Raw genomic sequence first — 24,766 nt, 5'->3', positions numbered from 1 at the left:
ACCATCTCACGTAGAGCGGCTACCTCACCGCGTAATGTAGACACCTCAACACGCCATGCACCATCGTCTTTGCGTAAAGTACCGACCTCCTCACGCAAGGCATTGACCTCATCACGTAACTCCCCTAACTCATCCCGTTGAGGTGGAGAACAGGGAGATAAACGTCGTGGCATCTTTGCCGGTCGCCTATTTTGCGGTGATGGTGGAGAAGAGGCTCGATGATGTGACAGAATAGGTGATGGCTGTCGTTGTGGAGGTGTATAGCCGGGTCGATCAGATGATGGCTCTGGGTGAGGTGATAGCTCTGGGCGAGGTGATGGCTCCCGAAGTGGAGGCTGCTCATCAACCGTTCCATCAAAAAAACGCTTACTAGCTTGCCACCAATCAGTGGCAAGCTCAGCTTCCGTGGGTGTCAGCCTCTGTAGAGGAGTGTTGGCCTCCTAACAATATAAAAGCTCAAACAAAGTTAAACGTGTACTAGTAATAACTTGTTTATAAATATATGGTAGTATTTATGTTAACTTACATTATTTATTGTCATATACCGTAGTAAATCTTCCCATTGCAAGGTCCGTTTCCTCTTCCAGGAAATAGCCCTGGGAATATCATTTGAAGTTTTTATTGCATATGTCTTCATGGCGGGAAAGGCCTCAAATATCCAAATCTACAAACAATATAATAACAAACATTAGTAATTGTTAAATAATTACTTATAATTTTGGAAACATCATATAAAAATTCTTACCTTAAAGGCCCAAATAAAGCCTGTCAAAGTGTATTTGGAACCATCGCCATGCAAACTTTTTCGATCATCCAAGGCAGACGATAACTTATTCCATGTAGCTTTCCATAAATACGAGCCCCACGGAAACAGGTTCCACGCATTTAGGTCTTCTACCAATTTGATTAGATCATTTGGAATAGGTTGTCTGGCCTCTCTGCCTAAAAAGCCGGCATGCAAAAGAATTAGAAGGCATACTCGGACAACGTCGACGTCATCCATTCGAGTAAAACCATCTTTATTATTCAAACATCTTGTCAGGTCTTCTACGTGTAGACTCAGCCTCTCCAGCTCAGGAAAAACCCAGGATAGCCATGATGGGCGGGTAATGTGTCTAGTGTACCGACCTACATCATCGTGTCCGAAGCGTAGACCGGTGATTAAGCAAAACTCCTCCCGCCCAAAACACGTATACGCCGGTGGAAAATCAAACCATATCTCTTCATCACGACGTTGTATAGTCTCTGGTAGATCGCTAGTCATGGTTTGAAGAAACGGGTGTGTCAACATCGCATCTCCACCGGGTTGTTGTATTTTCAGCCATGGCCCGAAGCATGTATCCTCAAACATTTTTCTTTGTGCAGGTGAAAGCTTCGACGCAATTGTTTTGGCCAGGCTGACTTTATTTCTCAAGGTCAATTGAGCCGAATAAAAGTTCTACAAAAATAATAAACATACTAAATTAGATATACCAAAAACTACACTGTGAAGATATACCAAAAACAATAATAAACATAAATAGTAGTAGTTTATTCTTCAAACTTAAATATGCAACACTGTGAATTTCGTATTTGTCTTTGTTTTTTGGTTGAAGTAATGCAATTCATTCAAGTTTCAATTTGCAGAAGAAGAATAGTTTCTGAAAATGAAAATCGCAACACGAAAATGACTATCGCAACGAGAGAATCGCAACGCGAAACTAAAATCGCGTTGCGATTTGCATTTCGCGTTGCGATTCTTGGTTGATTTAATAAGCAATCTAAGTGAAATGGTTAATCTATTATTGAAATTACCAGTAAACTTATCATCAATTTCAATATGAAAAACCTAATAATAATGCAAAAATTTCAAAAAGAAAATAATTAAAAAAACTAACCCTCGTTGGTTGATTTGGTTGATTTTCCATTTCTGATTGTGAGGGTGGCTCTGAGAGATGGAGATAGACGGATTTCGCCGGAGATGGGGACGGATTTCGTCGGAGATGGGTGAGAGAGTGAGAGATGGAGATGGGACTGAGTTGTGATTTTAGGTTTTAGGTTATGAGTTGCGATTACGGGATATACTGTGGACAGTTCAGTGTTCCAATATATTAATATTCATGTTTGGAATTTAAAAATAAAATACTTGGCCAGGATACTAATGGCACTTTGAAAATCGCATTGCGATTATGTATTATCGCGTTGCGAAAGTCAATATCGCGTTGCGAAAGTAAGTATCTCGTTGCGATTTTTTATTATCGCATTGCGATAGTCAGTATCGCATTGCGATTTTCCCAATTCGCGTTGCGATTTACTTATTCGCATTGCGATTTTCCCAATTCGCGTTGCGATTTACTTATTCGCATTGCAAATTGGGAAAATCGCAACGATACTGTAGACCATCGCAACGCGATTTTCAACTATCGCATTGCGAAAATGCAACGCGAATTTGCGATAATGGAGATCGCGTTGCGAATTAGCGATCGCATTGCGATTTTGTTGGTCATTTTGGCAAATCCGGAAAAAGTTGGTTAAAATCGTATATTATATGGGATTTTTGGTCACTGAGGTTATTTTCTCATAATGAAATACCTAAGGGAGATGGGGGACTAATATTTCTGAAAAAACAGTAAAAAAATCATTATTGATATTAATTTTTTATTAGCATTTGGTAATGTGGCCCAGTGGGTATATTCCTCCGGGAAAAAAATATTCCTCAGGAATGAATTATATCGTGAACTAAACGGGGCCTTCAAGTTTTATTATTTTGTTTTAAATTATGTGTTACGGAGTTTCGATTTTGTAAAATGATTATATATAAGTTATTTATGTTTTATTATGATATCGTTCAGTATGTTTGAAAAGAAAAAGAACAGCCTCCATAACCTAGTATGACACTTTAGACTTAATTAAGTTTAGCTTGTTACAATTCCCTCCCAAAACATGGCAAGCTTCTTCCAAGTGAAATATACTTTTAGGTTCTGCAAGTGATTTCTAGATGTGATTGATGAGATTTTTAGTGGATTTTATTTATTAGAACTTAACCATATATATTTATTATTTTTAATAAAAAAATAAAATACAAACACAGATATACAAAGAATCAAAATATCAAGTATACACAAATATACAAAGAATCAAAGTATATATCTTGAAATAAATGATTAGTACATCAAAATTTATAAAAATAAAAACAAACAAATAATAAAAATACAACAGGATACGAGTTCTAACTGTTAGTCCTGAATTCTCGTTTTCTGTTTAATGCTTAATTTCCTTCAATGCAAACAAAAATAAAAAGTCAAAGTTGAAATCTTGGTTTTTTTTTAATGCTGAGTTTCCTTTTATATATACAAAGAGTAAAAGTTGAAATCTTGCTTGTCCAAACTCATCTGGTTACAAGTATGACGAAAGCTGCAATGCGTGCGATAACGCCATTGACAACAAGGACAAATAAACAAATAGGGTAGTCATGGAGACTATAACCCCCACCTTCCAACGATTTGCAACGAGTTAATAGCCAAACTCCAGAGTACCTGAATAAGCTCAAAAACATGAATATCAGGTTCAAATATTTGTATAATAAAACAAGAGAGAATTTTTATAAAGATCATATACTTTCACAATTATTCTGAATACATATTGATGAGGGACGATTCAAACAAAATTAGATATATTCTCTATCAACATGATAAAATTATTAGATCGATATCTTTTTTTTTTATGCGTGACAAGTTTAGTGACATTATGAATTAACATAACTCTCCCACATATTAGTGCTAGGTTTCATGGTAAATTCAGTGAGATTTGTACATTGTTTAAGAATGGGATACGAATATATTCAATTTCTTTTTATAAATTCTTGAAAGATCCTATCTATGTCAAAGTATTTGAAAGGGGGGAAATGGAAGACATTATTAACCTTTCAGCAGTTGCAATGACAAAAGCTTCCAGAGCCCATTTGGTGTAGCAAAATCTGCCAAAATATTGCTGAACTATACTATCTTTTCCCTGGGTTGCAACTAGGGTCAAAACAACAGGAACAAGCGCTGCCCACTGAGGAAAGAAATTAGGATGTTCATTAACTAAAATAAGAAAACGACCAATATTCCATTAGTTGATGTGATGATGATGCTTTTAGAACGTACCAGTTGGGCCACACTAGGTTCAAAGGCAATGGCTAATACGTAAGCCATACCAGTGACAGAGTAAACAAGGCACGTCAGTATGACATAGTTATCTTGAAAGGTTGATCTTGGATTGTTGAAGAAGTAGAACATTGATAAATACGCCACTGGTTTTATAATCACGTTGAACATATCGATCGTGTCTTTGGCTAGAAAATGAGCTAGACGGCTGATCCCGGCTTCCGTCTCCCTTTTGTACTCTAATTTATCGAGCGAATACGATCTCAATGCTGCGATCATCGATAACAGTGCTGCGAATGAAGGTGACTTGGAGTTAAAAAAACAATGATAACACAGGTATGTTATACCAAGCTTTTGTGCTTCAACCTACACACGGCAATGACTGAAAATGTGTAGCCGCTGTCATCAAGTGTTTCATCCGTGACTTTTGCAAGAGTTCCTAAGCAGGCTCCGGCAAGTTGTAGGATCATTAAATCGATGGCTTGCATCTGAGCTTCTCTTAGTCTCTGTTTAAGAACCCTGAAATTTTGCCATATGATAAATCATCTTGTTTAATCTACAAGGAGACCATCTTTTACCAGTAGATGTTTGGTCAATAACAGACTCTCATGTTGTTATGGAACAAGATTGGTCAACCGGGGATTAGATTATATGAAGGTGCTGGAAATTAGGCTGAAATATTTATGAGCCAAATTTTCATATGATGGGAATACTGATGTTGGGTTGTACCTGGCAAGGAAGTATTTGTACTGGCGATATATACCCGGTGTTGTTCTGTTTGATAAGTCTTTAGATTTCGAGATCGAGAGACTACTCTTTGAATCTTCAGGCATTTCTGCAGAAAATGATTGTCCTCCATCATGACCACCAGAAGTATTTGGATTTGAACCGGAGGGTGTTGAAAGTCCTTCAGTCAAATCGAGCATATCTACGGGAATTGGATAGCCATTGTGTAGCATCCATCGGACAGGAAGCTGTTCACGGGTCACTGTTGCTGGCTTCTCAATCCCTTCCAGAATGTCGATTAAGTGGTCTGGAGGATTAACACGGTCAGGTACGTCGATCCCTATGCTGGAAAAGTATTCTTCAATCTTCTTCACAGGTCCAAGATATGCAACCAGACCACCTTTGGCTAAAAGTATTAAATCATCAAACATCTTGAACAGGGTAGAGCTGAATCAGAAGAAACTAACAATTAGCTTCACAAATTGGAAAACCAAAATGCAACTATTTCTTGACATAATTTCAACCTTTGAAGCTTTTTATATCTATAATAAACCATACACGGACACAAACAAGCATACACTTTTTTTTAATTAAACTATTCCTTACAAGCTCATCACTAATTCCAAATGGAAAATCTCAATATAGCAGAAATGTATATAACAATGCAACATCGTGTCATAAACAATCAATTTGCTGTAAAAAGGAGAACTAACACAAAAAAACAACTCAAATAGCACCTTCTAGGCCCGGTTTCCAACTTTTCAGTCAACTGAAAGCTTATTTTGTCACTCTCTTATTTTTGGGTTTAGAAAGAATCGTACCTTGGTTGGTGAAGTACCATGCAGATGTTTACTCCTTCAAGAGCTTCACGTCGAAGAGCTCGAAGGAGCAACTGTGATGAAGAACTATCTAAACCAGTAGTAGGCTCATCCAAGATCAATAAAGAAGGTTCCATAACCATCTCTAGTCCAACATTTACACGTTTTTTCTGCCCTCCGGAGATCCCTCGCTTCTCCACTGTCCCAACAAGTGAATCCCTTACTGCCTGTAGTCCCAAGGACTCAATAACCCTTTCAATAATTAAAACTTTATCGGCTTTAGGCAGGTCCGCAGCTAGTCTTCAATGAGATGGAATCCACCAAAATAATATTGTAAGAATGAAACTTATAGGATACCGATCAAACATAAAAACAGTAAATTATGTTCTAGATGGATAGTTATTTACAGCATGACCATTAGCAGAATAGCCCGTAGGAAGTCTACCATGTTGCTTGAGCTAAAAAGGTGCTGATTATCATGATTTCATAAAAACCCTTCCTTATTTTCACAACTTTCATTTAATTTAAATTGCACGAAGCACATATACTGCATCAAGCCTTAACAATTACAACGAATATCAATACAACTAAGATTATTGAACTTGTGATTATGAGAAAAGGTCTCTTAAATAATACAAGAGGTAAGATGCATCTTTGAATTCAATGATTAACCAGCTACAGGAAGATATCCTGTTTAAAACTGAGCGGTAAGACACGATGAGATGATGAATAATGTTCGATTGTATCACAAATTTGAAAGCACATACCTGCACCTTGCACTGAATTGAAGGTTCTCCTCTACTGTCAAGTTCCCATGCACTATATCATCTTGAGGCACATATCCAATAATTTTCCTATATGCTTGGATAGGTTCGTTTTTTCCATTCACAAGAATCAGGCCTGTAACAGCGCATCCAGCTGCAGTTTTCCCTGTCAAAGCAGAGAGAAACGTAGTTTTCCCGGCTCCTGATGGGCCCATAACTGCGGATACACGGCCAGGACTGAGTTTCCCAGTGACACACCTGAGCAGATGTTTGTGGTTCTTCTTCAAACTAAGGGTTAGATCCTTAAAATAAATCTCAATCATAGGCCTGCTCCGGATATTGTGATCCATAGCCATGGAAATTACTCCTGAGAAGGTCAAGTGCTTGTTCTGTGTCTGCTGTGCTTTTTCCCTCTCAATTTGACCATAGGCATACTTGAAAATTTGACTTTGCGTATGCATGTCTTTACCCTTTGGAGGTTGTTTTTTCACATTTTTCCCACCAATACTCACATCAAAACCTTCATGACTCTTGGGATCATCTTCAAGGGAATGCAACATCTTTGTGAGGTTGCCTGGTTCCTTATTCTTTTCTTTTGAACCTTTTGGTGCTTCCTCGGATAGCGGTTGTGGTATTGCACCCGATGCCTTCTGCTGTTCAATTCGCTTTTTTGATTTTGCTCGAGAAAATGTCCTTGAAAGGTGCTCCTGCCAACCCCCCTTTGCCATAACTTCTTTTGCCGCATTCCACCTTTCCCTAGCTTGTGCAGTTTCACGCGCATGCTTTGCTGCTGCTTCTCGGGATTTAGCCTGTCTTCTTTCTTTGGTAGTAATAACTTGATCAGAGAAATTATAAATAATGAGCAGCAGAAGACCGAGTCCAACCTACTTATTCAACAAAAAGTACAAGTCAACTCATTGAAACCGGTGCAACAGCAAAGCTAAAATAGATTATATTACAGAGAAAAAGGAAACATAATTTAATTCTGCATAAGCAGGTAAATGAAATCCTTCATTGAAATTAGCTTCATGAGAAATGATTCAAAGAATTATGTAAAATGTATATAATTTGACAGACATGATTGATGAAAAACCCTATATCTAACCTTAATGACAAGCAGAACCAGCTCAAGAAGAGTAATCAATGACAAGTTAGTAAATCACTTACGAAAACCATGATTCCATAACCGTGAATATTCTGGTTCGAAGTATTTGGATTGCAGGTGGTTAATTTGAAGCAAGCTGCAAAGTATTCATAAAAATCCCATTAAAAAAAGGATATCCACTTTTTTGTCGAATGAATCAACAGCATTGGGCAAACGTTGCTGCATATGCATCAATTGAAAGTTAGATACCTTGAGGCTTGGATCAAGGAAGGTTGGTAGAATCAATGGTATGGAATTGCAAATAAACTTTGTGATGCATAAATCATTTCCAACAAATTTCCATCAGGTGATTCAAAGGTTTTACTTTTGAAGCACTTTCTGGAAATATACACTCGAACATTTTGATATTTCCAAATCGGTTGCATGGAAACTTTTTTGCATACATCAATGATAAGTTAGACACCTTGAGGCTAGGGAAGTTTTTGATAAATTGATTCAAACAATATACGTTTTGAGGCACTTCCACTCAATTATTATACACACTCAAATATTTTGATATATCAAAATTCAAACATCTTTGATAAGTTGATTCATGGAAGTGCCTCAAAACTTTTTGATAAGTTGATTCAAACAATATACTTTAGAGGCACTTCCTGATATTTTTCACACAGGTCACATGGAAACTTTTTGCATATATGGGATGGAAATATTGAAACATATAGTAAATTTGGTGGATTTCATCAGCTAGCCTATGTAAACAATATAGACATATATGCAAAACTGTGAAAATATCAACTTTTTTAATAAGTTGATTCAAACAGTATACTTTAGAGGCACCTCCTGATATTTTTACATATTATAAACATTGAGTTTAGGAAATACTGTGAACAAAAATTCAAAGCAAACTTCCAGGAAGTCTATCGGTTAAAAGAATAAAATAAGAAAACAAACAAACTTACAAATTTGGGTAGTGGAACCCTTTCTGCAGTAATGCCTAAAATTGCATCAAAAGAACTTATCAGAAAATGTAAACGCCAAGCATGCAGTATTTTCATAATATCATCAAATCATGTATGCTATCTTGAGATGAAATACAAGTTCTGCAAACAACTTTATTGATGCTATGAGCTCAGGGATAAAAGTAAATACCCCTCACTGCAAGAAACTTTATCAAGGGTATTAGGGCAGTATGATCCTGGTGAACAGAAAATATCACTACTACTTCCGACATCGGCCCAAATATCTGCAGTACCGCAACTGTGATTTGGCATTCCAGGAGGAATTTGGTAATTATATCTGCAAAATTTCTCGACCAATAAATATTACGCCTAACTTTAATGATAAGTTCATGTAAGAGTAGAAGAGAAGAAGTATGAACTTACGGGTCACAAACTCCTGTTGATTTATTCAGCGTTGCTAGTGGACAATAAGAACCTAAAGGGCATGCTTCATTTTGCATGAACATGAGAAAGACGATAAATGTTCTTCATTCAGTTCCACTTCAATCAATAAATAGTTCCAATTTTTTTTTTTCATGAATCTTTATTAACTTCATCACAAAATACCATTGCACTTCGGAATTGAAATAAAAGGGTTGTGCTGAGTACTTACGTATCATGCAAGCAAGACCTCTAGGGCAAAAGAATCCTTCGCAACAAGGTTGACAGTCTGTGGTCCTGGAAGGCATGTTATTTTCATCTTTTAGTTCAAACTTCTGGTCTGGGTTAGCAAAACAACCCCATCCTGGTTCACATCCGGAAATCCAAGATTTCAAATTGCAGTTCTTATTAACTTTTACAAGACCGGTTTTGCCCCCCTTCGAAAATAGGCTATTGAAGTAAAATTTTATTTCTGCTGCTGTACATAGTCTCTGGGTGACATCTCCTGTTAAAATCATAATTCATCATCAGCTCCACAGGTAAAAAATACGACCAAACGTTGCAAAGATGGAAAAAGAAAACGCCAAAGAGAAAACTTGAAACATGGCAATTATGGCTATCAGAAAAATTTGTCAAGTGCCTATAAACTTTATGGCCCAATTTTACCATTTTTAAGCCTGCAAAATATTAAAGAGTTAAAAAGAGACTTGAGTCATGGAAATTATTAATTTATTACAATATTTAGTTGGCAAAAAACAAGTATATGGTGATTTGAATCATCATAATGACGCAAGTTCGAGAAATATAGCATTTCTCCCATATAAAGGCTCATACCTTTTGTTTTCTTGATACAGGTAGTAATGAAATCAATATTATTTGTAAAATTAAATGCCCCGCTCAAATCTTCATTCCTGAAAAGAAAGAAGACATAAGAACAAGTTCACCAATGAAAGAATAAAAAAGTCCTTCATGGCGAAAATATAAGGATGGCAAGCATGATACAGAGACAAGACAAAACAACAGTAAAACTATGAAAAAACTTACACGTTCTTTATGCAGAAGGTCAAATCGCTACCGATATCTTGGATTAAATACTTAGTAAGATTCGAAATCTCTTCATGGATGAGTTGTGTTACACTCGGAAGGTAGGCGGGTTTTTGTGTCTCACTGTATTCATCCCCTTCCACAGACTTTGAAAAAGGAAAGAAACATAAAAAGACATGAAGACAAAGCAAAAGATGGGGTCTAATAACTCCTCTCATTTTGATCACCAGAGGGAACTCTACAAATCACAAATCCTATATTGAAAAACTTGAAACAACCAACTATAATTGAGTTCTGTGAATGAACCATGGCATTGTCAAATGTAGATAATATCTTTTAAAACATGGTCTTGAGTTTTTGTAATACTTGTTTGAAACAAGACCATGAACATTCAAGGACCCCAAAACCAAAAGAAAAATAATGAACTTTAAAAAAAAGAAGTTTTTTTCAAATAGAAATGGTTGAAAACATGCAGACCAAGAATGAAGACTGACAAAGGGCGAAGAATCGGATAGCCTCAGAGGTAGACCCTTGAGAGAAAACCAAGGAATTCTGCTCAAAAGGGTGGAGTGAACGTGTGTTTGGGTTTGAAAGGAGGACCTTGGTTTTGGGACGGGAAGAAATGGCCGGGAGAAATGGGTGGCTACTTGAAGGTGGGAACTTTGCTCTACATGCGCATGCACCGCATGTCAATTAACTATCACCTCCTAAATTGCCGTAACATTTTCATTTACAACTTATATCAAACACCTAGTCTGCCTATAACACAATATCTGAAAATGAAATTCTTTTAAAACTGACCATTAATTCATAAATATCTTACTAGTCCATAAATAAACTGAAATTTACATCTTTTGTCGTTGATCATTATCAGAAGGAATATATTTATAGATTAGATCACAAAAATGGGTGAATAAATAAATTTATATTTGTTGACCGATCGTTTGATAGTTGCAGAAAAATTTGTGTCAAGTGTTTTCTGTTGAAAAATCGATCGAAACTCCAACTATTGGTAGTGTGTTCTAAATTCTAAAATATCTCTGACCAATTTCAACTTTATATGAAAATGGCTCAATTTAATCGAACTTGTTCAAAATCCATATGCATATATAAAAAAAACAAAGTATACTATACAAATTCATGCATATAAAGGTTAATACTTAATAAACTTAAATACTCCGTTATAATTTATCCAAAAAAATAATCCGTTATTGATGGAATTTAAAACCATATCCATATGCATATAAAAAAGATTAAACTTAATTTAATTCAATATGTGAAATTAGGGGATTGATGAGTTGAACAGCTCATGGGCAGTTTGAACTCGACTCGGTTAAAATTCGATAAAAGCTCGACTTGGATTGACTCGAGTCAAACTCGAACTTGGCTCGATACCTTAACGAATTGAGTCGAGCAAAGACCAACTCGACTCGATAAGTTCATGAGCAGCACGTTAATTTTTTTATATTGTATAATAGTTATTTTAAAAAATTATTTCATTAAAAAAGTTACTAATTTACTAATAGATAATAAAAAATGATAAATAATTAATCTATTAATTTATAGTATTCGTAAATTTTATCTATAGTTAATAAAATAAGATAAAAATTTCAATAAGCTTAACAAACAACGAGTTGAACAACGGTCTTAATAAGCACGAGTCGAGCAATAATTTTATTTTTTTTTTGAATTAAAAGGAGCCTAAGAGAGACAATTAGGCATGTGTTGATCGAACCTAAGGAGGACCCATGTTATCACGCTGCAACAGATCTTCGAGGGGTGCTGTTGTGGAATCGAAAATTTGTCGAGTGCCATAGAACCACCCATCTTCGTTAGATAATCCGCAATCATATTCGCTTCTCTACGTATAAGATTGAATTCCACAACCCAAGCACAATTTAGGAGTAATGCAATCTTACGGATTAGTGAGTACAAGCTATCCACGGAAGTATTTTTAACATACAGTTAAAATTCTATAAATTAATAATGTCAAGATCGGAGAAATTTATTAATTTAGAGAGTTATTAATTTATCGATAAATTAATAATTATTAATTTAAAGAGTTTTTAAGTAATTATATTGTGCATGCCAAATAAAAAGGCAAATTAGTCTATGCCTCTTAAAATTACGTTGCAAGATATGAGTTAAATTAATAATGAGCTCCAAATAGACTTGAACTTTAAAGGAAAACAGACAACTATTGAATCATATTTCAATAGAGTGTAATATATTTTTTTCAGTTTCTATGAATTATTAATTTATGATTTTCTTGGGACCGATAATTATAAAAGGATCTCACGAAAAATTATCTTATTATTTTATCGAGTTTTTTAATTTTTTACATTAGCCCAAGTCGGGACCGGATAAATTTATTATTTTAGAGAATTTATTAATTTACCAAATATTAATTTAAAGAGTTTCTACCGTAGTTGATAAACGTCCGAACTATCCATTTGAAGTTGAATCTCCTCGAAGCCATGTGACCAAGCAAGTTTAAGACCCTCAAAAATTACCCAGAGCTCAGCAGAGATCACCGTGGTTGAACCAAGATTCTTGTTGAAGCCAAAAAGGAATTTTTCAAGGTGGTCGCGGAGAACTCCACCCGCTGAAGCTGAACCCGAGCAACAAGTTTTTAAAACGAGCCAAATTAAGCAAAATTTTAACGAGCTTAACGAACAACAAATCAAGCACTGTCCAACTCACGATCGACTCGCTCGATAAACACCCTATGTGAAATCATATTGAATTAAATTTTTCTTTCACTTTTAAACTTTGATCCACATGAAGATAAAAGAGAGAATGAAGACTGATGATGACAGAGGATTTTACAAGGGTAAACTGAATTTAAATCTTGTAGGAATTGAAAACTTCAAGAGTAACAAAACTAGTTTTTCAGAGTCATGCTCAACGGCTCGGGTTTTCACATAATAGTCTATTTTAAAACTACACACACATGAAAGACAAACTGTCAACGTAAATTGCGCAAAAATAGATGAAATGGCAATTTAACTGTAAAGGTCATCTTCATCAGCTCCGCCTGCAGAAGCTGTAAAGGGATCAGATGCTGGAGCCCGTGAACCAGTTTCAGCAAATCTGAATTCACTTCCAAATCCCCTCGACTGCTGCAATGTTTGCGCAAATGCCTGGTACTTGCGGATATCAGCATCACTCACACTCCTACGAGCAAACTTCATCGATTCCTCAAAATGTGCAGCCTTGATTTCCGCAACTTCATCCTCCACATCTTCTTCCATGGCTTCAGGGTTTTCTGCCCTCCTCCTTTCTCTCTCAATATCCTGAAATGATAAATAAATATAATCTCATGTTACAGTTTTAAACATCAAGAAAAAAAACATACATATACAATGAGTTAATGCGATGGAAAGTAGTTATTACGATACCTTTTCAATGTTTTCTCTAATAGCATATTTGCATGCACGCTGACATATTTCAGTGATATCTGCCCCACTAAAGCCTTGAGTATATTTAGCAAGAGCTCTGAGATCTACTTCTTTTGCTAATGGTGATTTCCTCAGACAAGCCTTAAAGATCTGATAGCGTGATTCCTCATCAGGGAGAGGAATATAGATCAATTGATCAAGACGGCCTGGACGTAGAAGTGCTGGATCTATAATGTCAGGTCGATTTGTAGCTCCAATGATGAAAACAGTTTTCTTTGCAGACATGCCATCCATCTCGGTAAGCAGCTGGTTCAAAACCCTATCAGCTGCACCCCCTGCATCACCTACACTGCTTCCTCTCTGAAATATAAAACAAATGTGAGCAATATATGCCAGCAGGCAAAACCATCTCAACTGGGTGCAAAGCCGAGCATGTTTTCCTTGCTAGAAACAATCCATGCATTGAAATACATAATACTACAGAATCAGTTTATCTGTGAAGATAGAATTCAAAGGCCTTGAGCATACCTGAGTAGCAATTGAATCAAGTTCATCAAAGAAGAGCACACAAGGAGCAGACTGACGTGCCTTGTCAAAAATTTCACGGACATTAGCCTCACTCTCTCCAAACCACATTGTAAGTAACTCCGGACCCTTGACGCTAATGAAGTTTGCCTGGCACTCATTGGCAATAGCTTTGGCCAAAAGTGTTTTACCGCATCCTGGAGGGCCATAGAATAGAACTCCTTTTGACGGGGACATCCCAAACTTCTCAAACTTCTCAGGATGTTCCACTGGATATTGAACAGTCTGCATACCAATGTAACAAGTTGATCAAGTTATTTTTTCATGAGAAACAGACAATTAAAGAAAACGGATTTGAAGTATTACCTCTTGAAGCTCCCTTTTAACATTCTCAAGGCCTCCAATGTCTTCCCAGTTGACATTGGGCACTTCAACAACCTGAAAGAATGTAAGAAAAGAATGGTCAGAAACAGAACTGACCCAAGAACTAATAATCAACAAAGAATGTGGTATCACAATAGAAGAATCTTGGAAATACTGACAGTTTCACGCAATGCTGATGGATTGCTTGTTCCAAGAGCAGTCTGGAAGTGATCATTTGTGACTGCCATAGAGTTGAGTATCTCTGCATCTATTGACTCGTCTTCTAAGTCAATCACATCCATCTTTTCTCGGATGCACTGTAATGCTGCCTCAGTACAGAGGGCTGCAAGATCAGCACCAACATAACCATGGGTGTCCTTGGCAATTCTTTCTAGATCAACCTGTGCATTATGTCGGGAAAATATTGTAGATTCAGTATTTCATTCTTTCAGGTGAAGAAAAGGGTACAGGATTTTTAAGGAAATCAATGCTTAGTTTTTGACATTACCTCTTCAGCCAACTTCATGTTCTTTGTGTGAATACGAAGCACCTCGAGACGACCAACTTCATCAGGGACACCAATATCAATCTCCCTATCAAATCTTCCAAACCGTCTGAGAGCTGGATCAATGCTATTGGGACGATTTGTGGCCCCAATCACAATAACATGTGCACGGGATTTAAGCCCATCCATCAATGTCAACAGCTGAGAGACAATCCTTCTCTCAACTTCACCATGGGTCTTCTCTCGCTTGGGAGCAATTGAGTCAATTTCATCAATGAATATAATAGATGGTGCATTCTTCTCTGCTTCCTCAAATGCTTTCCTCAGATTGCTTTCACTCTCTCCAGCCAATTTTGACATGATCTCCGGACCATTGATGCAAAAGAAAAAAGCCCCAGTCTCATTCGCAACAGCACGGGCAATCAGAGTCTTTCCAGACCCAGGAGGTCCATAAAGCAAATTCCTTTTGGTGGCTTCACACCAATTGATTTGAAGAGCTGTGGATGCCTCAATGGAAGCTCCACTAGTTCTCTAATCTGAGCCATCTGTTTTCTCACTCCACCAACATCATCATAACCTACCTCATCTAACCTGTCCTCATCCTCCCTCCTGATGGGCTCTCCCTCACAGAATATCTCTGTGTCTGGTGCAACAACACAGTACTCAGGAGGATCAGTCTCGATAACCTTGAATTCTACACTTCTCATTCCACCTCTGACAAGGAACATATCACCCTTCCTTACTGGACGGTATGCTTCCAGAAAATAAGCTGTAAATCCACAATCATCGGTCAGCATTTACAGACAATATTATCATGAGTCCAACATTACATATTCCAGTCAATTATGTTAATGGGAACCATTTTATATTTTCAATCAATCAATGAGCCTTATGATTGGTTAATCTTTACCTGCCTAGTAACTAACCTAAACACCACAAAAAAATGACCATAACTTGGTAATAAAAGATCAGAAATAAACTCACGTTTCAGGTATGCATCAAAGAGATTTCCAGTAACCCCTTCAATTGTGTCATCCACAGGCAAGATATGCACACGTTTCCCATACTTAACATCTGGACACTGGTGCACAGAGACGACGTCACCAAGCCTAACCCTCAAGTTTGACCTGATAACCTTATTCATCCTGATCTTTGGTTCTTCACAAGTGTCATCTGCAAGAGCAATGCAGATGGTGTCCTTTCTCTTCTTACCCTGCAGACCAAAAGAACAAGGAAAAAGACAGCATTAAGACATAAAATTGAAATCCACATGAAGAATTGCAAATTAGTAGATAGTCAATAACACTCATATTCAACCAAGCTTGGACCCCACAATGCCCTATAAATTGATAATCCACATTTCTCAGTAAAGATTCAACCTTCAACGGAAAGCTCAGCAAATTATCATCGTTACCTTAAAAATAACAGAAAATAGAGAAATAATGTTGACCCTCAACAAGAAAACCATGCATCCCATCTTACCACAAAAGAGGTCACAAATGAAGACAATACATAAAATAAAAAAAGTAGGAAAACGCTTCAAATAAAACCTCAAATTTCAAACAAAAAAGTGAGAATTAAACCCTAGAACACACCAAACTAACATAAGCAAATAACAGTTATTAAGCATAAGATAAGTAAATACAATCAAGCATACAATAACTTGCATCATAAATCCAGTCTATCAAAAGAGATTCAAACCCAAATTTCAAGCCAAAAAAAGTGAGAATTAGACCCTAAATAGATAACATAAGCAAATAAAAATTAGGCATACAACTTCCTTCATACATCCAGCCTACCGCACAGGGGCGGATGCACTAAGCTCCAGTAGGGGCCAAGTGCATCCCATTATTTTGGGAAAATGATTAAATTTAACTTAATGTGTTAAGGGAGAAAATTGCATACCCATTATTTTTAAGAAACGAAAAATAAAATTATGGACCCCATTCTTAAATTTCTTGATCCGACACTGCTACCACAGTAGAGACCCAATTGAAGACCAATATAAAACATCATAAAAACACAGGAAATCCCATCAATAAAACCCAAAATTTTAAACAAAAAAGACAGAATTATACCCTAAAACATACAAACAGCTAAACATAGAGCAGATACCCATTAAGCAAGACTTAAAATCCAATAAAAAGAGAGCACGTTATATAAAACCCAAATTTAAAGTAGAAACCTTGATCAGAATAGTGTCACCGCGAAATATCTGGAGTTTCTCCATGGTATCAGGGTGAAGAGAAACAACGGAGTTATCGTCGTTGAGTGCCTCATCGACGACAAGTCGGTTCGCTGCCTTCTTTCTTTCCAAGATAGCGGTACTGAAATCCTTCTTAGCCCCCTTACTGAAAACACAAAATCACAAACAGAATAGAGAAATCAAAAGGAAACCATCAATGACAAAGGGCAAAAGAGATCTGGGCACTTACGAGTCGGACGATTCAGCTTGGTTAGACATGGGTTTTGACAGACTTAAGAATCGAAAAGAAATAAAGAAAAATAAGATATTTTGGGGTTTTGATTCTTGACGAAATTTCGGAATGTGTGAAGAAAGAGATGAGAAAGGGTCGACGGGTAATTCACGCTTATTTATAATAGAGTTAAGGACAGTAAACGAATGGAATTACCATTTCTTGTTAGGAAAGCAAAGGCTGTTTCGGTCACACTACTTTATGTCTTTTTGTATTTGGACTTCTCCAATTCGGGGGAGTTATGATGTTGTCATATTGAATATGATTTTGTCAAATTTTAATTTTTTATATTATTATTAACGATACTTATTTGTAAAGTATCGATATCTACCAATAAGTTAATTTTTTTGGTTATCAAGATTTTTAATATTTCTTTATGATTTTCACCTACAATATTATTATTATTCAATATTTTCGATAATACTAAATCGATTTTGTTAAATATCTTATTATGTTTCTTGTAACATCGTATATTATCCGTATATTAATCTACCTTTTATAAGATAACTCCCCAATGGGGTATTGAAATATAGTATGGAGAAACACTTTTTTCAGGTAAATGGTTAATTCATGGGAAGTTCTACTCTAGTAGTCTAAAATAAGGTTAATAAATAATATAATCGGTAAAAAAATATAAAAGTTTATTATGGAACACAAAATATTATAAATTAAAATCGAAAATGTAATTAGTCAGAGTAATATAATAGATTACAATGAAATGTTATATAAGATAAGAAAATAAGTTATAATACTATTAACATTTTAAGTTGTCCCAATTTGTTTTATTTCAACTAGAGGGGGTGACAGTGTCACCCTCTGGTGGGTGAAAAATAAATATTTTAAATTAAAAAAAGTTATTTCTCTAACCGAATGGTGACACATGTCATCATTCGATTGGAATATTAAATTTATTTTAATTTATTAAAATTAAGACTAGATTGTGAGAATAAGTAAATAACATGACCAAATGTGTGATTATACTAAAATAATTATCCGTCATGTCACCTAATTTGTTAATTGTTAACGGAAATTAACTCGTGGTAACCTATATCTTAATTAAACAAAAACAAATGTGACAATATATTATGGTTTTTTAAATCAATGGGAAAATAGACAAAAAAAACAAACATAAGTATTTAATCATGTAGTTAACCATAAAATTTATGTAAGAAAAAAATACCATAATAATTAAAATTTTGAGCCCCAGATAAAAGTAAACTACACTAATAGTCATTATTCATTAATATTTGAGTAAACTACAGAAATGGTCATTAAACTACCCTAATGGTAAACTATACAAACATAAGTGCTCAAAAGTAACGAATTAGTCACTAACGTTATTAATGTGACGATTTGTAACAAAATGGTTATTAACATTATCGATTTATAACAAAATGTTCACTTCTTCGTTATCTCTGTTAAATTAATGATGTGATACCGTTAATAAAAATGTTAATATTTAGTTTTACCCCTAAACTATTGTTAAAACATCAAATAGGTCCTTAAACAATCATGTATGTTATATATAATTTATCCCAAAAACTTTATATTTTCTAATTTTTTAAACACCCCACCATCTCAATTATATTCTAACTACTTTCCTTACAAAACGAAAATCATCTCAAAAACATTATTTTTTATATTAAAATTAATTGAATATATGGCTTTAAATACTCATGTATTTGTCTTTAATGGAAAGGTTTCATTTATCTATGTAGTCTGATTTTCGTTTTGTAAGGAAGATGGTTTGAATATAGTTGTGGTGGTGGAGTATTTGAACTTAACTATAAATTAGATATAAAATCATTGTTTAACAATTTTTTTAATGTTTTAGCAATAGTTTAGGGGTAAAATTAAATATTAACTTTTTTATTAACGTTCTCACGTCATTAATTTAATAGAGATAACTATGGATTAACCATTTTGTTACCAAATGATAAAGTTATTGTCCATTTTGTTACAGATCAATAATGTTAGTGACCAATTTGTTACATTTGAAACTTCAGTGGAGAAAACAAAAATGTACTCGCACATTATTGTAGTTTACCCAAAAACAATTTCAACAAAAGTTTAAAGCCTGACGAACCATTAATCCTTTTAGAAAGGCTTAAATATACAAAAAAGTGCACAACATATGTCTTTTGTTCCAGTTTAGTACCTAACATTTATTTCGTTTCAGTTTGGTGCCTAACTTTTCATTTTGTTACTCATTTAGGTGCCTAGGTTGTTAACGACATTAATTTTCCCGTTAAGCGACACATGTCACATCTTGATAATTTTAAAAATTTTGTTTAAAATTATATTTATTATATATATATTAAAAAGAAAACAAAAATTTTGAAATAAACCCAAAACTTTGAAAACTTTCATTTCAACCCCTTAACCCACGCCGGTCGTCGCCTTTTGCCTTCGACGAAGTTCCACTCGACCTCCCCTCATCGACCAAAACCCCCATGATATTGTGACAACCCCGAGAACCCTAGGATGAAAATCGCGATTCTGATTGTTGACCAGACACGATTTTATGGGGGTTTTGGTTGCTGAGGGGAGGGAAAGTCAGGTGGAGCTTCGTCGACGTCAAAAGATGACGGTCGACGTGGGTTTAGGGGTTGAAATAAATGTTTTCAAAGTTTTGGGTTTATTTCAACATTTGTGTTTTTTTTAAATATATATATATATATATAATTTAATTTTTTAATTTTAAATAAAATTTTTAAAATTATCAGCTTGTGATACGTGTCACTTAATGGCCAAACTTAATGATCCGTCACGGTTTGACCTATTTTGAGTAACAAAATGAAATATTAGGCACCAAACTGGAACGAAATAAACGTTAGACACTAAATTATAACTAAAATCACACTTCAGACACTTTTTTTTATATTTAAGCCTTTTAGAAACCTATACGGCCCAGACCCAAGTAATACAGCCACACTATCCGCAAATGCGGCCGAGCTGATTAGCAACGGTAAAAGCTTTTGCCGCAAATGCCTCCACTTCCTTCTCTGCTGCTGAATCAGCGCCTAAGTTTGTCGCTGAAACCTTTGCTCCTTTTCTCTCAATCCTCTCTCGCACCTCGGAAATTTCAAATCCCGAGGCAATCAGTCTCCGTTAAGCGTAGAACCTTCAGCTCCTTAGCTTCGGAGCACTCATCTGAGAATGGCGGCAGAAGCAGCGTAAGAGGCAGGTCCGGCGCACTATCTCCGTCTCTAGTGGCGGAGGAGGTTCAGAGGATTGATGTGAATCCACCTAAAGGGACTCGCGACTTCCCTCCTGAAGATATGCGACTCCGTAATTGGTTATTTAACCATTTCAGAGAGGTTGGTTTCCGATATTTCCAATTGTTTGCTCGATGATATTATTTTATTTGATTGAACAAATTTTTTATGTTTTGAAGGTTTCGCGGTTGTTTGGATTTGAAGAGGTTGATTATCCGGTTTTAGAATCAGAGGCTTTGTTCATTAGGAAGGCAGGGGAAGAAATTAGAGATCAGGTTTCCACTCTTTCTATACATTTTGATTAATTAAGGAACATAATTGAGTGGTTAGTATTTAAATTCAAAATGAGATGAAAGATAACATTCTAATTTCGCATACATGATACCGGATATTCAGTAAATAGTGAAATTTTTCGAACACATAATTACTTACGGAAATAAGATAGTTAATGTATTCACTGGGGACACTTGCAATATAAGTTTAAAAACGTGTGACTGTAGTAACATTTAACAGCATGATTGAAAAAGTATGAAGACTTAAGAGTATGCACTATATGAATGCTTGATATTTGCTGGTGGTTTGTTTATACTTTGCTTTGTTTTAGACTAAGTTCTCAACACCGGTTCTAATTTTCCATTTCTATGTGCAGTTATATTGTTTTGAAGATCGGGGAAATCGTCGTGTTGCATTGAGGCCAGAGCTCACACCTTCTCTAGCAAGGCTAGTGATTCAGAAAGGGTATGAAGAATGTTTGGTGTTTATTTATTTATGTATTATTTTTTATCCAGATACATATTGAAGAACTTGATCTGACAGTTATTATTATTGTTGTTATTTTTGGTTCAGGAAATCTTTATCCCTCCCATTGAAGTGGTTTGCTGTTGGTCAGTGTTGGAGGTATGAGAGAATGACAAGAGGTCGCCGCCGTGAGCATTACCAATGGAATATGGATATTCTTGGTGTACCTGAAGTTACTGTATGTGCTAATATGACTTGTTTATGAACTATTAAGCTTCTGCAGATGCTATTTTTCATTACCAGTTTGTTGATATGACCTTTTATTTAACCATTGTTGTAATTATAGTTTATATAACCTTTGTAGGACAACCGTGGCAGTATCCTAATTGTCATATAAACTTGGACACTATTTTACTCAGTCTCCTGCTCACCCGTGCTTATCTGCTACAAAAGTGCAGAAATCCCTCCTACTTTTTGAACACTCACACTAGTGAAATTTTAGGTTGTTTCACATATGTGTACCAACCAGACAGTTGATTGTTAATCCGAGCACATGGATCCTACACTTTTAATAAATAATTTGTTTAAACGTTTCACATGTATGATTCTGTTGGGATCCTTCATTCATTTTCTAGTTATCTAGATTTTAATTTTTTTGTTTGTAGGCTGAGGCAGAACTTATTGCCTCTATTGTCACTTTCTTCAAGAGAATTGGAATCAAAGAATCAGATGTTGGCTTTAAGGTGTCAAGCCGAAAGGTACGGTCATCCATGAAATGGGCCATTTGAGGTCTTTCATGGCTTGCACTTTCTTGAATACATTCACTGTTACGGTTGCAAAAGCTGTATCTGTTGATGTCTTTGTCCTTGCTGAATGTTTCACTTTCTATGAAAGTGCAACACACACTCACTGTTAATTATATGTTCTGGGATTGTAATTCATATCACACAGGTTTTGCAAGAAGTTTTGAGATGCTACTCAGTACCTGAAAATTTGTTTGGCAAGGTTTGCATCATCATAGACAAGGTTCGCTGATTAAATTGAACTATTTATGATCTCTTAAATACTGGGTTTTATTCTTTTAGTCATGTACTAGGTTTGTGTAAATGGTAAAACATTCTGGTATTCAAATGATTATTCTTATTACCAGTACTACTAGGTTTGAGAGGAGCGATTCAGTTGTTGGATTATATTTTCTCCTCTCTTTAGTTCCTTTATTCATGAAGCTGTTAATTAATTAATTTAGTTTCCTTGTTCCTGAAATAGATTGAAAAGATCCCAATAGCTGAAATTAAGAGAGAGTTGAACGTTACTGGGTTATCAGAAGAGGCTATTGAGGAATTATTACAAGTTCTTTCGATAAAGTCATTGACTAAGTTGGAAGGTTGGTTTTTCCACATGTTATTTGATATTTAGTTTCTTTCATCAAAGGAAAATCTGGGTACCCTCTTCCTGCCCCCCCCCCCCCCACACCCCAAAGAGAGTGAGAGAGAGAAGAAGAAGAAGAAGAAAAAAAAGGGTAGGGTAAAAAGTCAACAAGTCACATGTTACGGTACATCAATTTGCTTAGATTAAATCCTTTCTTAGCTATGGGGCTAGCTTCAGTGTGTCCATTTTCTATAAAGACTTGTATAACCAATATGAGAAAATGTAAGAGTATCACCATCTCAAACAAAGCGAGAAAAAGAATAATAACTGTTCAATGCTCTGTTTTCTCAAGATTGTAGCAAATATTTGAAATTAAATCATTGCCTTAAGTTCCCTCAAACAAGTTTATGTGTCCACGATAAAGGGTTCAAATGGAAATCTGACTGTAAATCATTCAGATATTCTTGAAAAATGTCACAACCTTTTAATTCTAATTGTGTGTGCCATATCCTTCTCAAGTGTAGAGATACTTGGTGGTGCTGGGGAAGCTATTGCTGACTTGAAAGAACTATTTTCACTTGCTGAGAAGTTTGGTTACTCCGAGTGGATTCAGTTTGATGCATCAGTTGTTCGTGGTCTTGCTTACTACACGGGTATCGTTTTTGAGGTTAGATTTATGATATAGTTTTCCCTCCATTGATATTGATATAGAGTGTGGGCACTTACATAAGAAATTGACTTTTAAAGGACAATTCATGTTTACTTCTCCAATGTCTACTTGTATGGGTCTCATGGAAATATATTGTTACTGCTAATAAACTAGATTGGTTTAACTTTTATGGGAGTTGACGTGTAGTGTATTTCTCTAAGGGCTAGAAGTCTTATTACTTATTGAAGACCTCGATGGAATTTGAGTAGACATAATTAGTCTTTCAAATTGGCAGACATTATGATTATGGAACAGCACCCTGCACCTCAAAGAAATTATCCAAACCGCGTCAATAGCATTAAGTTTGCCTATGAGGTGTTCATTTGCCCATGCCTGTACTATCGGGTGTAAGCATGGAAAGTCCTGTTTTATGTTTCAATCATTCAGTTGTTTTGTGAAAAATGAAGCTTATTACCGTATTGAATATATATTTATCTGCTATCATTCCTCTTTTTAACTTTCAGTATGACAAATATTTTTCAGGGTTTTGACAGGGACGGAAAACTGAGAGCTATTTGTGGTGGTGGGCGATATGATCGATTACTTTCTACTTTTGGCGGGGACGATGTTCCAGCTTGTGGCTTTGGGTTTGGTGATGCTGTCATTGTTGAAGTAAGTTGAAGTCTAATGAATTAACGTTTATGTCATATGCAAATAATTTGGTACTCCTAAGTCCTAACAATATCAAGGATCCTTATGGTATGACAAGTCATGTTACTTGTGTCATTTGTTGCGTTAAGTAAGAGAGAAAATCCAACCTGATTATGAATTTATCTAAATTGTTAATTTTTCTCAACTCTTTGCTGTCTATGGTTGAGTTGGCTACGTACGTGTATATATGTGTGCGCGCCCTTTTTTCCTTCTGGATGGATTCTATCATTTGCTCACTGTTTTTTTGGCATGTGTGGGGATTTTGGTTCAAAGTTGCTCAAGGAAAAGGGACTCTTACCGGAACTCAGCCTTGAAGTAGATAACATTGTTTGTGCATTGGATCGTGATCTTCAAGGAGTAGCTGCAATAGTTGCTACTAAACTAAGAGAGAAAGGCCAAAGTGTTGATCTAGTCTTGGAGAGCAAACCACTTAAATGGTACTAATACGGACTATGTCCTTTAAGATAGTTAAATTTGACAGTGTTCTTGAACGATTTCTTTCATGTTTTGGCATTTGAGTAATTTCCATTTTGATTTCATTTTCCTTTAGGGTGTTCAAACGAGCTGCACGGACAAATGCACAAAGATTAATAATGGTTGGGAATACCGAGTGGCAGAAGGGTATGGTTGTTGTAAAAGTCCTTTCATCCGGTAAACAATATGAGATTAAGCTAGATGAACTAGAGTGAAAGTATTTCTTTGGCAGTACTTTTGATGATGCTCATGCTCTATGGACATGTCTCATTTTTGTCGATTCGGCTAATTTTCTCCTTTATGGCCATAGTATTGAATTGTAAGACGTTGTATCATTTTACAACAACACCCTATTCCCATATGCAATGGGGTAA

At 35.7% G+C, this 24,766-nt stretch overlaps 2 protein-coding genes and 1 pseudogene across 2 annotated transcripts; 1 reads left to right on the top strand and 2 right to left on the bottom strand.

Annotated features, from left to right (window-relative positions):
• Positions 1-3,367: 3,367 nt before the first annotated feature.
• On the bottom strand, positions 3,368-11,790 carry LOC120165698 (putative white-brown complex homolog protein 30). The gene is made up of 16 exons (XM_039175159.1): positions 11,699-11,790; positions 10,441-10,630; positions 9,964-10,109; positions 9,754-9,830; positions 9,152-9,424; positions 8,923-8,986; positions 8,690-8,836; positions 8,500-8,534; positions 7,603-7,676; positions 6,439-7,319; positions 5,675-5,971; positions 4,857-5,300; positions 4,498-4,646; positions 4,128-4,417; positions 3,902-4,035; positions 3,368-3,515 (listed from the first exon to the last, which is right to left on the bottom strand). Exons 1-16 carry the CDS (start codon positions 11,788-11,790, stop codon positions 3,368-3,370), a joined length of 3,441 nt encoding a protein of 1,146 aa, XP_039031090.1.
• A 1,033-nt stretch (positions 11,791-12,823) lies between these two features.
• LOC120165701 lies at positions 12,824-17,328 on the bottom strand (annotated as a pseudogene).
• A 2,830-nt stretch (positions 17,329-20,158) lies between these two features.
• On the top strand, positions 20,159-24,697 carry LOC120165675 (histidine--tRNA ligase, chloroplastic/mitochondrial-like). Its single transcript, XM_039175146.1, has 11 exons — positions 20,159-20,554; positions 20,632-20,727; positions 21,102-21,190; positions 21,299-21,428; positions 21,856-21,948; positions 22,142-22,216; positions 22,457-22,574; positions 23,083-23,225; positions 23,751-23,879; positions 24,192-24,355; positions 24,469-24,697. Exons 1-11 carry the CDS (start codon positions 20,222-20,224, stop codon positions 24,605-24,607), a joined length of 1,509 nt encoding a protein of 502 aa, XP_039031077.1. The 5' UTR covers positions 20,159-20,221; the 3' UTR covers positions 24,608-24,697.
• The last annotated feature ends 69 nt before the right edge of the window (positions 24,698-24,766 follow it).

Source organism: Hibiscus syriacus, unplaced genomic scaffold, assembly GCF_006381635.1.
Source record: "Hibiscus syriacus cultivar Baekdansim isolate YM2019G1 unplaced genomic scaffold, ASM638163v2 tig00111587_pilon, whole genome shotgun sequence".
NCBI classification, from domain to species: Eukaryota; Viridiplantae; Streptophyta; class Magnoliopsida; order Malvales; family Malvaceae; genus Hibiscus; species Hibiscus syriacus.
This window is presented reverse-complemented; position numbering and strand designations above follow the sequence as displayed.